The following is a 14345-nucleotide window of genomic DNA, read 5'->3' as shown; positions in this document are numbered from 1 at the left end:
ATTGGGGATAGATTAGGGATAAAATTAGCTCATGTTTTAAGTCGTTCAAATTCTGTAAAGCTGCTTTGCGACAATGTTTATTGTTAAAAGTGCTATACAAATAAACTTGATTTGATTTGATATGGGGTAACTGTACACATTCATGTACCATGCAGACTTGCAGTGTGAAGTCACAAAGAGTCCAGTGACCAGTCCAGGTTGGTGATCAGCTAAATAAACTCCGAGTGGTTCAGTAAACAATTGAGGCAACAGACCCACCTTCCTTTATGTATGTCTTTTTGACGCAGCTGCCGATCAGCGTGTTATAAGCTGCTTGGTGTCGTATGATGTCCAGTAGAGTGGGCACGTGAGCAGGGTGTCGAAAGGGGATTTTGGACACCAGTGCGCCTTGCAGAGATTTCCCATCCTGCACTGGGGCATCTCCATTCAGAAAGTAACAGTGCTGTTGTCCTGGCAGAGACTTTATAAAACAAATGTTAATGGTTCAACAACGTAAAGTCTACAGAAGCATCACTGTACAAAAGTCTATGCTCAAAAACAACATTCCACACATCAACAAATAACATTCTCTATAAAATCAAAGAAAATAAAGTATACATCACCAATACTGGCAAAACTGCCAAATGGCTAAAAAGCATCTCTCATTAATTGTCAGTGGAGGGCAAACCTGTCACAGTCCATCACTGACCTCTGGCACTAAGATCTTAGATTGCATAGATATCACTCACTGCGTAAAATCTCATGGATCGGGCTGGAGCTGGAGCATCACTGCCATCTTCTTCACTAAGCTGGCTTTTAACGATGAGGCCATAGAGTGGGGCCAAAGCAGGAACCAACTCAAACACTGGGATACCTGTAACAAAGACGACCATTTTACTACTCAAATACACACAGTCACCAATAATGACATACACCATTTTCTCCTTTTTCTAAATACATTGGTGCAAGTGCGTCATCTGACCAATCCTATGCTGCATGTGGTCCAAAACTACTTCAGTTCTTCACTCCCTGCAATTAGTTCCCATTTACTGAAAAAAAAAAATTGTGATTTCATCTTGGAGGCCACATATGATCTCTCATTATATGTGCATTGAGACATTATGAAGAAAAGCATAGCTTGGAAATAAGTAGCGGATATTGTTGATGCCTCAGGAGTGTATATGTACTCTAATGATTTTGCTGACTCTGCTGAGAGAGGGTTGGAAACAGACAAGTCCCTGTGGTTGTAGTTCCCTCTTCTGGACAGGAGGCTAGATCTGCCAATGACTCAATTTAATAACTACCACCCTTCTGCAGCGCTCTCTACTCACCATCCTATTCTGAGTTGAGTTTGATGTGTTAGACCAAAGCTAGTGAGAACCATCAAGAACAGGAATGTCGTTTTCAATAATTTGATCAAATTACAAAAACTAAATTTAAAAAATCCGGGTCCTCGTCTCCAATTTACGAGTCTGATAAATAACACTCGTATTAGTGAAATCCGCTAGATTGACTCAGGCAAGTTTGTCTCAGAGGACAAGACCATCCTGTTCTCAGGCCAGCAAGATGCAGGGTATCTGCACATTTTTCAAGTACAAATTTAAAGACTTTTAAGACCTTTTCAAGACCTCTAAATGGAAAAATTAAGACTGTACCATGGCAAAGAAAATGATAAATACGACAACTTAAAACTGTTTTCTGCAATAGATTTTTTTACTAACTTTAAGAAGAATGCACACAATTGGTGAACAACAGGGTGCATCAATGGCAACTGTTAGACATGCAAACAGCTGAAGCAAAGCCGTGTGTTTTGGGCCTGCAGAACTACTGTAGAAGCAAGGAGAAGACTGGTGTTTACTGGAGAAAACACCATGAATCATTTCAAAAACGAAAACAATAAACGGCAAGTAGAACCAGCTGAACAACCTTAGCTGGCATTATTTCAGTCCCCAAAGATTATCTTTGATGTGTGATTTTGTGTCCGACAGCAAAATCAGTCTGAGTGTCGTACAGTATACAGCTGGCTGAGGAAGTTCGAGTATCTTCTCCTTTATAGCAGGTAACAGCATAAACCCGTTTATGCAGTCATACAATCATCAGTGTTACATTAAACACAGAAAAACAACTGTCACCTATCATAACCATTATTAATATTAATCAATGTGTTGTAATAACTAAAATAATTATCATCAGTGCAATTGTTATATCAATGTTTATTATTCAAAAATAATTAATTATCTATAATCCATGAATAATTGTTTGTATTACTACTACTACTAATAATAATAATAAATAATAATCAACAACTTTTTTAATAATTTAAAAAAATTAACTCAATTTTATAACATTTTAATAATCACTACTTATTAGCTATATTAATTAATTGAGGAGCAATTATTATAATTCAGTATTAATTACTACTTAATTAATAAGCAGTGATTATCAAAATGCAATTTAATTAGTAATTACCATCAACTACTAAATTATACTAATAAATAATAAGTAGTGATTATTAAAATGCTATAAAATTGAGTTATAAGATTAGTTAAAATTATTAAAAAGTAGTAATTATTATTATTATTAGTAGTAGTAGTAGTAGTAGTAGTAGTGATACAAACAATTATTCATGGATTATAGATAATAAATTTGTTTTTTATAGTGAACATTGATATAACAATTGAACTGATAACATAAACAAGTATTACTAGTTGTATTGTTTATTATTATTAGTGGTACAGTTATATCAATGTTCACTATCTCATCTCATTATCTCTAGCCGCTTTATCCTTCTACAGGGTCGCAGGCAAGCTGGAGCCTATCCCAGCTGACTACGGGCGAAAGGCGGGGCAATGTTCACCATTTAAAAAAAAAAAAAAAAAATTATCCATGAGTATTTGTTTGTATTCTACCAATTACTACTTTTTAATAATTTGTAATAATTTTTAATAACTTAATTTTACATTTAATAATCCCTAGTACTTATTAATCACTAATTCATAAGTAATGATTAATAATCAATAATAATTACTATTACTACTAATTATTAGTGGTTGTTAATATTATTATTATATTAAAAACACTGTTGTAGATGACAAGTAATTAAACTAAAAAACTTTGTACAAATTATTTATATTGTACTATATTTAGAATTATTGTATTTTCTGGAGTTCTTTTTAATTGAGTTTTGAAATAAAGGTTGTTTATATATTTATATTAAACTTAGTACAATAAACAATGTTAATTATGTAAAAAAAAATGCTAATCATTATTATTATTATTATTATGTCCTACAAGTCCCATTTTCCACCTGACTCTTGTGCGCATGCGCGAACCCCCCTGCGTTTCACTCCGGAGCGCTTGACCTCTCACACGCGCGCGCCTCGTGTCCATGAAAAACCAGTTTCCCAGTCCGCCGTGTCCCCAGCGCTGCGTTATCATCTTTAAACACATTTGTGCGATCCAGCGCTTTTTATCACAAACTATCCTTCTCCTTATTTTGGGGGTATTTGTCATCCCCCAACCACTTGTCGTTAAACAGACATCTTCCCATAATTATCAACGCTTTCTAGCGCCCACGTAAGCTACCTGCGTATCTCTCACTCTTCACAACCACCACACCACACTTCCTCCAAGAGCCTCCTAACGTTAGTTCTTGATTTACGGAATGCACAGAACCAATACTGCCCCCAAAAGGTACACTGGTCACTTTTAAAATTACGGTTAAAAAAAAAAAAAAAAATACCCCAAACCGGATGGAGACATTTCACTCATTCGGTCCAATATTAAATTTAATACCTCCCTTTTGAAAATTCCAGTCATTCCAAACAATTTAAGACGTTTTTAGGCCTTGAAAACCGAAAGTTGTATTTAAGACTTAAGGACCCGCGGGAACCCTGAGATGGCGCTCACCAGCGGGGGAGTAGCTCTTATCATAGATAAAGCTGCTAACAACACCCTCGAAGAATGGACACCTGTCAATGAACACCTTATAAGTGCAAGACGCTTTCTACCAGCAGCTCCAGGATGTGATACAAGATCCCCTGGCATGACATCTCATCATGGCATGATGTCTCCTCATCATGGGAGGCCTGAACACCCAGGTTGGAGGAAGTAGATCAGGATTTGAACACAGCCTTTGCCCACATGCTTTTGACAACCATACAGACAAATGGGATAGGTTCATACAGTTATGTGCCATGAACATGAAGATTGGGTCATCCCTCTTTGAAAACAACAACATCCACAAGATCACATGGACATCTGATGACCATAGAACCAAGACACAAATTGGCCACATTGCGAAGACCATGTCTTGTAGATATGTGTCTACAATTTGTGTCTTGGTTCTACGGTCATCAGATGTCCACGTGATCTTGTTCAATCTACAAGATGTACGAGTGTACCAAATGGCTGACATCTGCAGCAAATCACCACCTACCTATTGACAAAATCAAGATTGAGCTAAAGAGACAAAAGAGGAAGGCAACTATGCCTAAAAGATTCAACACCAGTAAACTGAAAAATCCAGCCACAGCAGCTCAGTTTGAGACCCTCCTGAGGAACAGGTTCTCCGCTCTAGCAGATGCACCACCAGGAACATCAGAATGGTGAGAAGAACTTAAGGAAGCAATGGTAGCAGCAGGCGAAGAGGTCCTGGGCTACAAGAAATCACTCAGGGAAGCATAGATAAGTGACCAGACCTGAAAGCTGATCAGTGAAAGCAGAGCCATGCACCAGGCAAGACACATTGCCAACTCTGATAGCAATGCTATATCCTTGACTTGCAAGTGACGTCAAAGCAAAATATAATTAAGACTATCGTATAAACCCTGATGTTAGCAGAAATACAAATGCGAGGTCAAGCGACATTCCACACAAAACGGTCATGCGTGCACAACTGTTTTTCCACTACTTTAAGCATTTTTACTATGCCATTTCTTTGTGCTGTACATGGTTGTGGTCACAACAGTACTTGTGACTGTGGCACATACCAATTTTTTATAATTCTGTCCATAATTCAGAAAGAGTGTGAGGAAACTCTGAGCTTAGTACAGAGAGGAGAAGATCATGGCTGAACAACATCGGCAGGGCTGATCTAACAGAGGTTAAAACCAAAACAGCTGGTGTTTGCAGTAATCATTTTATCTCAGGTGAAATTCAAAAGCTCCCTCAATAATGGAAGAATTTTATTTCACGTTGCTAGAATTTTGCTAAAATGAGCAGTCTCTTGTTGTGGTTCACTCGGTCATTGCTATCATTTTAACACGTGTATTACCATTTCGCTTCTAGGCATGCCAGCAAAATTATACGATAGAAATAATCCAGACTGGGCACCCACTCAAACAGGTTACATTTTGTCCAAGGTCAGACTTTATTCTTCAGCAGCCAAGCCAGATAGAATGCGATTGTCAGGGATGCGGTACAAGATGGATGCAAGTGCAGAAGTGATATGAAAACACACAGACAAATAATCCAAAACGGCAGGCAATCTCAAAAATGGGAAACAAGTAAAAGGTAAGGTGAGGCACGAACAGACTATCACAGGCAGCAAGAAAAATAAGAACAGGCACAAAAATCTGAAAACCAGGAAATCAAACATGGAAACTAAGGCTTGGTAATGCACACTGACGTGGCATAATACTTCGCACAGAGTGTGCATTTTCTGAGTCTCTATATAGGTGTGCTGATGTGCCTTAATCCCATGAAGGTGAGCCTCATTAACAGCGCGCATGCAAGAGTCTGCTCAGCGCACGTGCAGTCTGGAGCGTGCCCAAGAGTCCTTCAGGTGCATGCGCTAGGGCTTTGACTTCGAACTTCGATATTCGAATACAATTCGAATGTTGTGAAAAAAAGTGATGTTCGAACGAATATTAGGCAGCTCTAAATATTCGAACCATGGTATCATTAGGCATAATTCTTTTATTTTTGTGAATGTGGTTGTAAACGTTTTCAGTTCAGGTCGCAGGTTTTTTTTTTTTTAAACGTCTGTGGAATTTATGTGAATCGCGAAGGTCATTGTCTTTTGTCTTATCTGGGCACCTGTAGACGTTAGCGTCAAGCTGGCACGCATTGAACAATGGAGTCAGATGCTAGCATGTTGGAGATTTGCACTCCGGAGAATTTAAAAAGTGATGCGTGGTGCTATTTTGGATTCGAAAAAAAAAGATGGAGAATGCGATAAAAAAAAAAGGTTACCTGTAAAATATGTGGAAACAAATTGGCCTATCAATCAACAACTTCAAACTTGAGGGCCCACTTGAAGACATTGCACGCGGGAGCGCTAGAAGGTGAGAGGGGGCTGCGAGAGGGGTCTGTGATACGCCGGCAGGTGAAGATAGACACTCTAATTCCTAATATTAACTCTAATATTTTTTATTTCCTCATCAGAAGTCAGTCATTTTTGCGAGATTGGACAGAGTCTGACTTTATTAAGTACAACATAGGCCTACAATAAATGAAGTGTAATGTAACTGCTGATGTGATTAAATGCAATATAAAATGTGACTTTTTCTTCTGAAAATATCGGTGTTTGTTTTTTTTCTGCAGATATTTGGTTGGTTTTTGTACACCTGATGTTATAACATAAGAAATGAAATTACTAACGTAGACTACGCGACACTGCGCAGTAATGCTTTCATGTGCTGTTATTTTTGTCAACTTTGGATAGTTGCTAAAAAAAATTTAAAAAAAAATTATTAGCTTACTTGCGCAAGTAGCCTATAGGCCTAAATTAATTTAGCCTACACATGGTGGAATTTACATACCATGAAGTTCATAAGTTAACGAAGTGAGCACGTAAAACTAATCTGTGATCTTATAACATATCGTGTCCGTGTTTGTTTGAATTGTGAATCAGAGACGCGAGCAGGAAGCAGTGACATGACAGCTGACACCGGTCTCATTCAAAACAAACATTCTCAAAAGCCAACAAGAATGGGCTCGGAACGGCAGTGTTATAAACTCTCAGATTAGGTGTAGGCCTAGCAGCACCTGCTCATTTTGTAAACGTTCCCCTTTGATTGTCAGTGAGGCTACAGTTTAGAGGCTTTCATCAGTACAAGCAACCAGGAAACCGAAGGAACAGCGTTTCACACAAAAAAAGGCAACGGACAAACGACGAAGTTTGTGGATTATGTAACGTTAAAAGTGTCAGCCGATATAATGCCAATTACTACGACACTGCACGTTTCATTAGTAGTGGTTGTAAAAACACGCCTGAATATTTCATATTTCCTGCACGTAATCTTATTGACATTGACTGAACACTGCCCCCTGGTGGACTGAATATCATATTTAATTTTGATGCCGAGGTGTTAGTGAGGCATTTAAGAATAATATAATTAATAAAAGTTCGAATACTATTCGAATGTCTAGATTAATTTCCAAACGAACTTCGAATATGATTTTTGGGCCAAGGTCAAAGCCCTAGCATGCGCCAAAGCATGCAGGACTGACGGTGATATCTGGGTACTTGATGGTCGGTAGAAGCATCTTATCTTCAGAAAAGTCTGACTTTTTTAAATAATATGGATCAAAACCACTCCTCTATCTTCTCTTTGTATTGAATCTTTGCTCAACCGATCAAATCACTGGTAATACTGAGAAAATTCAGCACCATTTACAGACACACTTTCAGCAGCTGCCATTCTAGTTGCTTTGTATATCCACCATCATGGCGGATGCTCATGACATAGCACATTTTGATCACACGGTTGCAAGTCATTTATACCAGGAATACATGGACAGAGAGGTGCAACGCAGTGCCCAGAAGGACAAATGTACATGGATGGAGAGTCAGGCAGAAGAAGCAACAGCCCGGAATGACATGCGTGCTGTATACCAGATCGCCAAGATCACCAGCAGCTCAAAAGCTAGCAGAGGTTCTGTCAAGGCGAAAGACAGCACCCCAATATCCAAAGGAGAAGACAAGCTTGCCAGATGAACAGAGCACTTCAAAGAAGTCCTCAACTGACCGGATCCTGTTTCACCAGCAATCACAGAGGAGCCAACACGTCTCCTACAAATCAACACCAATGACTTTACTGTAGAAGAAAGCCAAAAAGAAATAAAGAATCTGAAGAACAATAAGTTACCTGGTATGGATGGCATTACTGCTGAAATGCTCAAGGCTGGAGGAGAAATGTATTGTCAAGTAGATGTGCCAGCTCTGTAACCAAGTTTGGAACTCAGCAGAAGTACCAAAGGACTGGGGTAATGGAGCAGTGGTATGTCTCCCCAAGAAGGGTAACTTTGCAGAGTGTGACAACTGGAGAGAAGTGATGCTCTTTTCCATACCAGAAAAAGTGTACTGCCAGGTAATTCTGAACCGTATGCAAGATGCGGTTGACCAAGAATTGTAGGAAGAGCAAGCAGGATTCAGGCCTAGGCACTCTTGGGTGGAACAGATATTTCCCCTACAACACAGAGAAATGTAACGAATTCCAAACCCCACTGCCCATCAGCTACATTCACAAGGCCTTCAACAGCATTCACAGACCCTCACTCTGGAACATCAAGTGGATGTATGGCATTCCAGCCAAAGTCATCTCAGCCATCAAACAAATTTATGCTAAATCCAAGTGCTGTGTGAGGACAGAAGATGGATTACAGGTGTTGGTTTGAGGTTGTAACTGGGGTCCGCCAGGGATGTGTGCTGTCGCAGATCCTCTTTGCTCTGGCCATTGACTGGATGCTCAAAGACAGCAACGAAGGATCAGGGGATACAGTAGCCAGAAGGACAAAAACTGTCTGACCTGAACTTCACAGACGACACTGCTGCACTAGCAGAAACCACACGTGACAGTGTCCTTTGTGAATGAGACCAGCACCTCAGCAGCTAGCACTGGTTTCAGGATCAGTGCCAAAAAGACTAACAACAACATGCTGACTGGGACCCACACCACGAACAAGTGTATACATTAACCAGAATGAAGTAGAGGTGGTGGACAACTTCACATACCTTGGGAGCTCCATCAACAGTGAGGGAAACATGGATAAAGAACTGGACTGTGGAGTGGGAAAAGCCTCAGCTGCATTCAACCAGCTTGGCAAGATCTGGAGACGTAAGAAACTCTCACTCAAAACTAAGATGTGATTCTACAACAGCAATGTGTTATCTACCCTCTTGTATGGCTGTGAAACTTGGCACATGAAGATCAGTCAAGAAAAGAAACCGATGCCTTTGACAGCAAGTGTATCTGAAAAATCCTGGGCAATAAATGGCTCAACTTCATCACAAATGAGGAAGTCAGATCTCAGACCAACCAACAGCCAGTGTCCACAATCATCTGTAAACAACGACGGAGCTGGCTGGGACACGTTAGACTCCCGCCAACAAGACTTGCCAACCAAGTTCTACAAAGGAATCCCCAGGGACAACACCGGAGGGGACGTCCGAAAATGAACTGGTGTCAAACGACTGACAGAGACTCGCAATTAGTTGTAGAGATGAAAGTGGAGCAAAGAAAAAAACCCTGAAATTTTGAAAGTCAAACTAACATATGGGGGGGCAACATCCCCCGAAAATATTTTAATAACATAACACGCAAAACCCTGCATTCTAGTGCATTTTAGTACTTATTTTCACAAAAACAAGTTATAACTTTTAAGCCTTTTTCTTTCATGTACATTAATGATTAACATGTCAAAAATATCAAATTTAATTCCCCTAGTTAATGAGTAATTTTCAGGAGCGCATTTAGAAAACGCGGTGATTTTCCTGGCTACACAGTTCATTACTTTGAAAAAAAAAAAATCAGACAGTTGAAGGTAAACTCAGCAAAATCCCAAAACAGTACTGTTAAAAAGTAAAGGTCTGCTAGAGTTTCTAAAGCTTTCAGGTTTCAATATTGGGGACATTGAGCCTCGTTTATCAATCTTTCAGTAGAGTTGTGCGTTTGCATAAGCTAAAGTGAACTAAAAATTTCCAATTCATATTTATGCGAGTTGAAGCCAATTGTTTACATTAGTTCGTATTGTCTGTAAATTTAAACACACCAATGAATACCAAATTTCTCATATAGGGTGTGTGTATGTCACACACTGATTGGCAGCCTGAGTACATTATGTAACAAAAAATAATTACCACTGCTAGTTTTAGGCAGCTTAGAAACGGGCTCTTCCATTATTGCTGTTTCTTCCACGTTTTCTTGATGTTGTGTTCTAGAAACGGCACTAAAACTTAGCTTCGAAAAAAATTATATATATATATATATATATATATATATATATATATATATATATATATATATATAAATAAAAAAACACACAGGGTGCGATTTGTCAAAAAACCAGAAGGGGGGGATGTTTTTTTTTTAATCATGAAACGTCACAAAATTAAGGTAACAATAGGCTAACAGCTCAATAACATCCGATGATATCAAATAACACTAAATGAAAACGAACACTAAACCAGAGATAGTAAATTCATCTTCCTATCTCTCTGACTAAATACACGAACACTAACACACAACAAAGTTCGCATGGCTTGTCGCGTTGCTGTGATGTTTCTCTCCCTCCGGATTAAATGGACAGTGACTCGAAAATCACTAAAATACACGAATACTAAATGAACAGTTTGCTCTGATGGCGCAGTTCATGTGGCCTTTTCTGCTTTCCCGTCGGTGCGCTATCCGCCGCGTTTCGCCCTTCTTTAATCCACATTTCTGCGAATTTCTCAGCAGGGAAGGAATGCACGTCTGGCCCATTGACAGCGAGGAAAAGAAGGCTGTCAGTGTGGATACATTCATTCTGTTGCGCTCATCGGTAAGGATGTGATTCATGGCGCTAAATCCACGTTCACACTCTGATTATCTACAATGTATCTATTTGCTGGGGATGTTCGTAGAGTTGCCAACTTTCTCATATCCAAATGAGGGACACTTTGTTCCGGGTGCGGACAAGTACCGGTACAGGCCCTGTACACGCACCCCAGCGCCCCAAAATAGTTACAGTACCGAATCGCCTTTAGGTGAGGGTTTCAAATGTAGCCCACTACAAATTCATTTCTAAAATAGAGCTTTTAAAAATTAATAGACCAATTAATGGATATTTTAAGTAACTTAATGCAAAATAACAAACAATTCTAATATTATTGTCTCATTTTTCTTTTTTAAACTTTGGCCAAATAATTCATCAGACCATATTTATGAAGGCAATGTCATAAACTGAAAAATGATTTGCTGTAGCTGTAAAACCCTGATATTTGCTTAATTGTCCATTTGAAAACCCTAAGAACCTTCTGCAATGCTTCATAGCAGAAGAAGAAGAGAGAAAGACATCACAAAGGCAGGAGTGAGGCAGAAAAGCTCCCCTACTATAGGCTGAGGTCTATCCTGTTTCGGAAGGGTTTTTTTTTTTTAAGCTATCTGCTATCCTTATCGAACAGTTAGGCTGTAGCCACTGGCTGCACCATCTGCTCTAGTTTAATTTGATGCCTATTTTGTCAGTATAGCTTAAAAATTCAGGATATGGCAACAGTGAATGGTTTTAAATCGCAGATGACCGCGACTCGCGGTAATAGCGCTTCTCACGGCAATTACGTGATTTACACCACAGCATTGGAGTGAGGGGCAGGATCTGTCCCTGACGGGACAAATTAAAATTACCCAAAAAACGGGATGTCCCGCCCAATACGGGACGGTTGGCAACCCTAGACGTTCGTAAACATCAAAGCTGCCACTTCGGGTCATTTTGAAAGTGAGTGCAATGTAGACCATAGAAAACTGTGTCACAACATGCCTGTCATGTCAACTTTTTTTTTGGTTTGTTTGTTTTATTGACGGGGTTGTCCCCGAGGATTTTTTTTCAGCAGAGATAAAAACCGGGGGGGGGGAAATGATCCCCACCATCCCCCCCAGCAAATTGTATCCAGTATACACAAAATTGCTTACCTCTCTTCACGTCGAAAGAAGGAGGAAAGTTTTGGTTGTTTTGACATGGCAAAATTATTAACACAAGAAAATACTCGTAATTCGCAACTAAAAAGACTGCAGCTACACTAGCAGCTTGAACATGCTTTCTAGTGCAATTGTTGTTGCGCTTGCGCAGAACGGTGTCAGTCCTGCGCGCCTTAGCACGTGCACCTGAAGGCGCGCGCCTAACGAGCCCCGGTGTGCACGCCGTTAACAAACACGTCTTTAATCAGTGAACTATGTTTGGGCTATTTAAGGACTGTGCCCATGCAAGGACGATGCAAAGTATTACGCCGCGTCTAGGAACGCGAAAAATCCGAAAAATAAATTTCTCCATTCGGAAAAACAGAGATTTTCAAGAGCTTTGTCTGGAGGAATTTTCATGAAAATCTAAAAATCTGGAATTCCAGGAAAATCCGGAACACTTTCATGACTATAGTTGGTAGAGGATGGAAAGCCACAATAACACTGGCTGTGGACCGAAAGTGCTGGACAAGCGTGACTGCTTCATGCATCGCAAGACATGGGAGCTTCCAAGTCTAAATAAGTAAGGTATGTAATCTGTGTTTGACATTGGCAAATAGATCTGTGAAACAACAGATAAATCTCTTTTCTCTGTTACTGCTTTTGTGTTATTTCTTTCTCTGTAAGATCAAAACATTAGGTGTATAACTCCATATTCGCTACCGTGGAGTCAAGCCCATGCATTCTAAGGCTAAGATAGCCAAGCACTAGCTAGAATGATTTAGTTATCTGTCCAGAAAAATGACATCATCTAACCTTGCTCCATCTTGCAGTTGCACTCACTAGGCAGGCTTTCCTTTTCTTTTCCGCTGCCTTTTAGCTGGTGGGAGAGCGGAGCCCACCATGTTTTCCCATGCCGACTTGTTTTGGTTAAAAGTAGGTCAAATGTGTCCCACAGTGGTCACATGATATTGTTGCTCACTTGCCTTGGCAATCTCCGGAATCGTAAAGTGCGGAACGCTTTTTATCTCGGCAAAACATTTATATGTAGGACACACGGTGTGTGCAGTAGCACATCTCAAAACTCCAACAGCAATAGAAATGGAACATTTTGCCCAGAATTCAACTCTGCAGTCAGAGCCTTTAAATTCAGGATTTTAAAAGCGATTAAAATTAGCTTCAGTTACATGGAAACAAGTCCTGCCCACTAACCCATTATTGACAATCCATGTGCATGACATGTCCCCCTGTCCCAGGTCTCAGTTGCTCCCTCTTACCTGTAACGTTACCCATTCTGTGAATGAAGGACAGCGAGAAGGGCATGGGCAGCTTCATCTTCAGGAAGAAACACGCTGGCAGGTCGACACAGTTTGAGTTTGACGCTGGAGAAAATGTTGGAGTCCTAAAATTTAAGGGGGGGGGGGGGGGGGGGGGAGTTACACTCAACACACATACTCCTGATCTCTACAAATGATCTTAGAACAGCTTATATGTAATTGATAGGTTAAACCAACACCTACAGATGAATTACACATGCTACATATGTTCAGACAAAACAGACAAGCTTAGCAGGTGTTTTCTATTTATTGGGGGGGGGGGGATTTACCCTTTGTTATCAACTGGGTGAGATCCAGTAATGAGAGGGGCAATGGGAAGTTTGTAGACTGATGGTGTTCCCTCCACAGTCACGGACACGCTCACACCAAGAGAACGGGGGACTTTTATAAATATTAAAAAAAAAAACCGGCATGAATAAATGACTTTACTGCAGATGACAATAGTTTATTACATTGTGTTTGCTGCGTGTTATAAATGCTAAAGCTCACTGGTTGTGTCGGTGAAATTTAGCTGCGCACCGGTTCCCTCCTCGAAGACGTCGTAAGGTGAGACGTAGCACTGCAGGGACAGAAGATGGCCGCCGCTCCGTGGGGTGAGCAGACCCACACTGCCATGCAGGATAGTCTCCACCGTGCCAGCTTTTGTGGCAATCCTGCATAAAACAAGAACTCATTCCTTTTTATATATCATTTTATTCTGTGGGAGCTTTTATATGAAATTTCCTCGATTGATTTAAGAACGTTTCAAAATTCCAGTAAGAAAATAAAACAGTGTTTTAGCGTCAGTGTTGATACTAATAACCTTTTACACACCTGAACATGTGCATCATCTTAGTAAGGTCCAGCTCTAGAGACTGCAGGGCCAGGTACATTTTAGTCTTCAGTTTGCTTCAAGACAAAAACAATATAATTATCGGATTAGTATTATTATACTCAATTATCCTATTTCTCTCTTATTTTTTTTTAAACATTAACCATGACTCACTTGTCTCCAGGAAGCTTGTACAGGTTCACGAGACCCTTCAGGTGTTTAGAGAATTCCTCAAAGTTTTTCTCTCTACGAGTTGCACACATGATCATAAAAATCAAGGCGTGATACGTAACCATGGACCATTTATCCAAACCCCATTTAGCTGGGTGATTATGCGTGAGA

General features: G+C 39.9%; 1 protein-coding gene across 10 annotated transcripts in view; it reads right to left on the bottom strand.

The window, feature by feature from the left end:
- The window catches only part of med1 (mediator complex subunit 1), a 61886-nt gene that overhangs the window by 34122 nt on the left and 13419 nt on the right, over positions 1–14345 (bottom strand). For all 10 annotated transcript variants that reach the window (XM_060939355.1, XM_060939357.1, XM_060939353.1 and 7 more), the window contains 7 exons: positions 14178–14249; positions 14006–14080; positions 13682–13845; positions 13462–13573; positions 13133–13257; positions 729–853; positions 259–460 (listed from right to left, as the gene is read on the bottom strand). In XM_060939355.1, coding sequence (XP_060795338.1) covers positions 259–460; positions 729–853; positions 13133–13257; positions 13462–13573; positions 13682–13845; positions 14006–14080; positions 14178–14249 — 875 coding nt within the window. The remainder of the gene's footprint in view (positions 1–258; positions 461–728; positions 854–13132; positions 13258–13461; positions 13574–13681; positions 13846–14005; positions 14081–14177; positions 14250–14345) is intronic.

The sequence above is a fragment of the Neoarius graeffei genome, chromosome 14 (genome assembly GCF_027579695.1).
Source record: "Neoarius graeffei isolate fNeoGra1 chromosome 14, fNeoGra1.pri, whole genome shotgun sequence".
In the NCBI taxonomy this organism is placed as follows: domain Eukaryota; kingdom Metazoa; phylum Chordata; class Actinopteri; order Siluriformes; family Ariidae; genus Neoarius; species Neoarius graeffei.
Note: the sequence above shows the minus strand (reverse complement) of the source record. Positions and strands in the feature narration are given on the sequence as shown.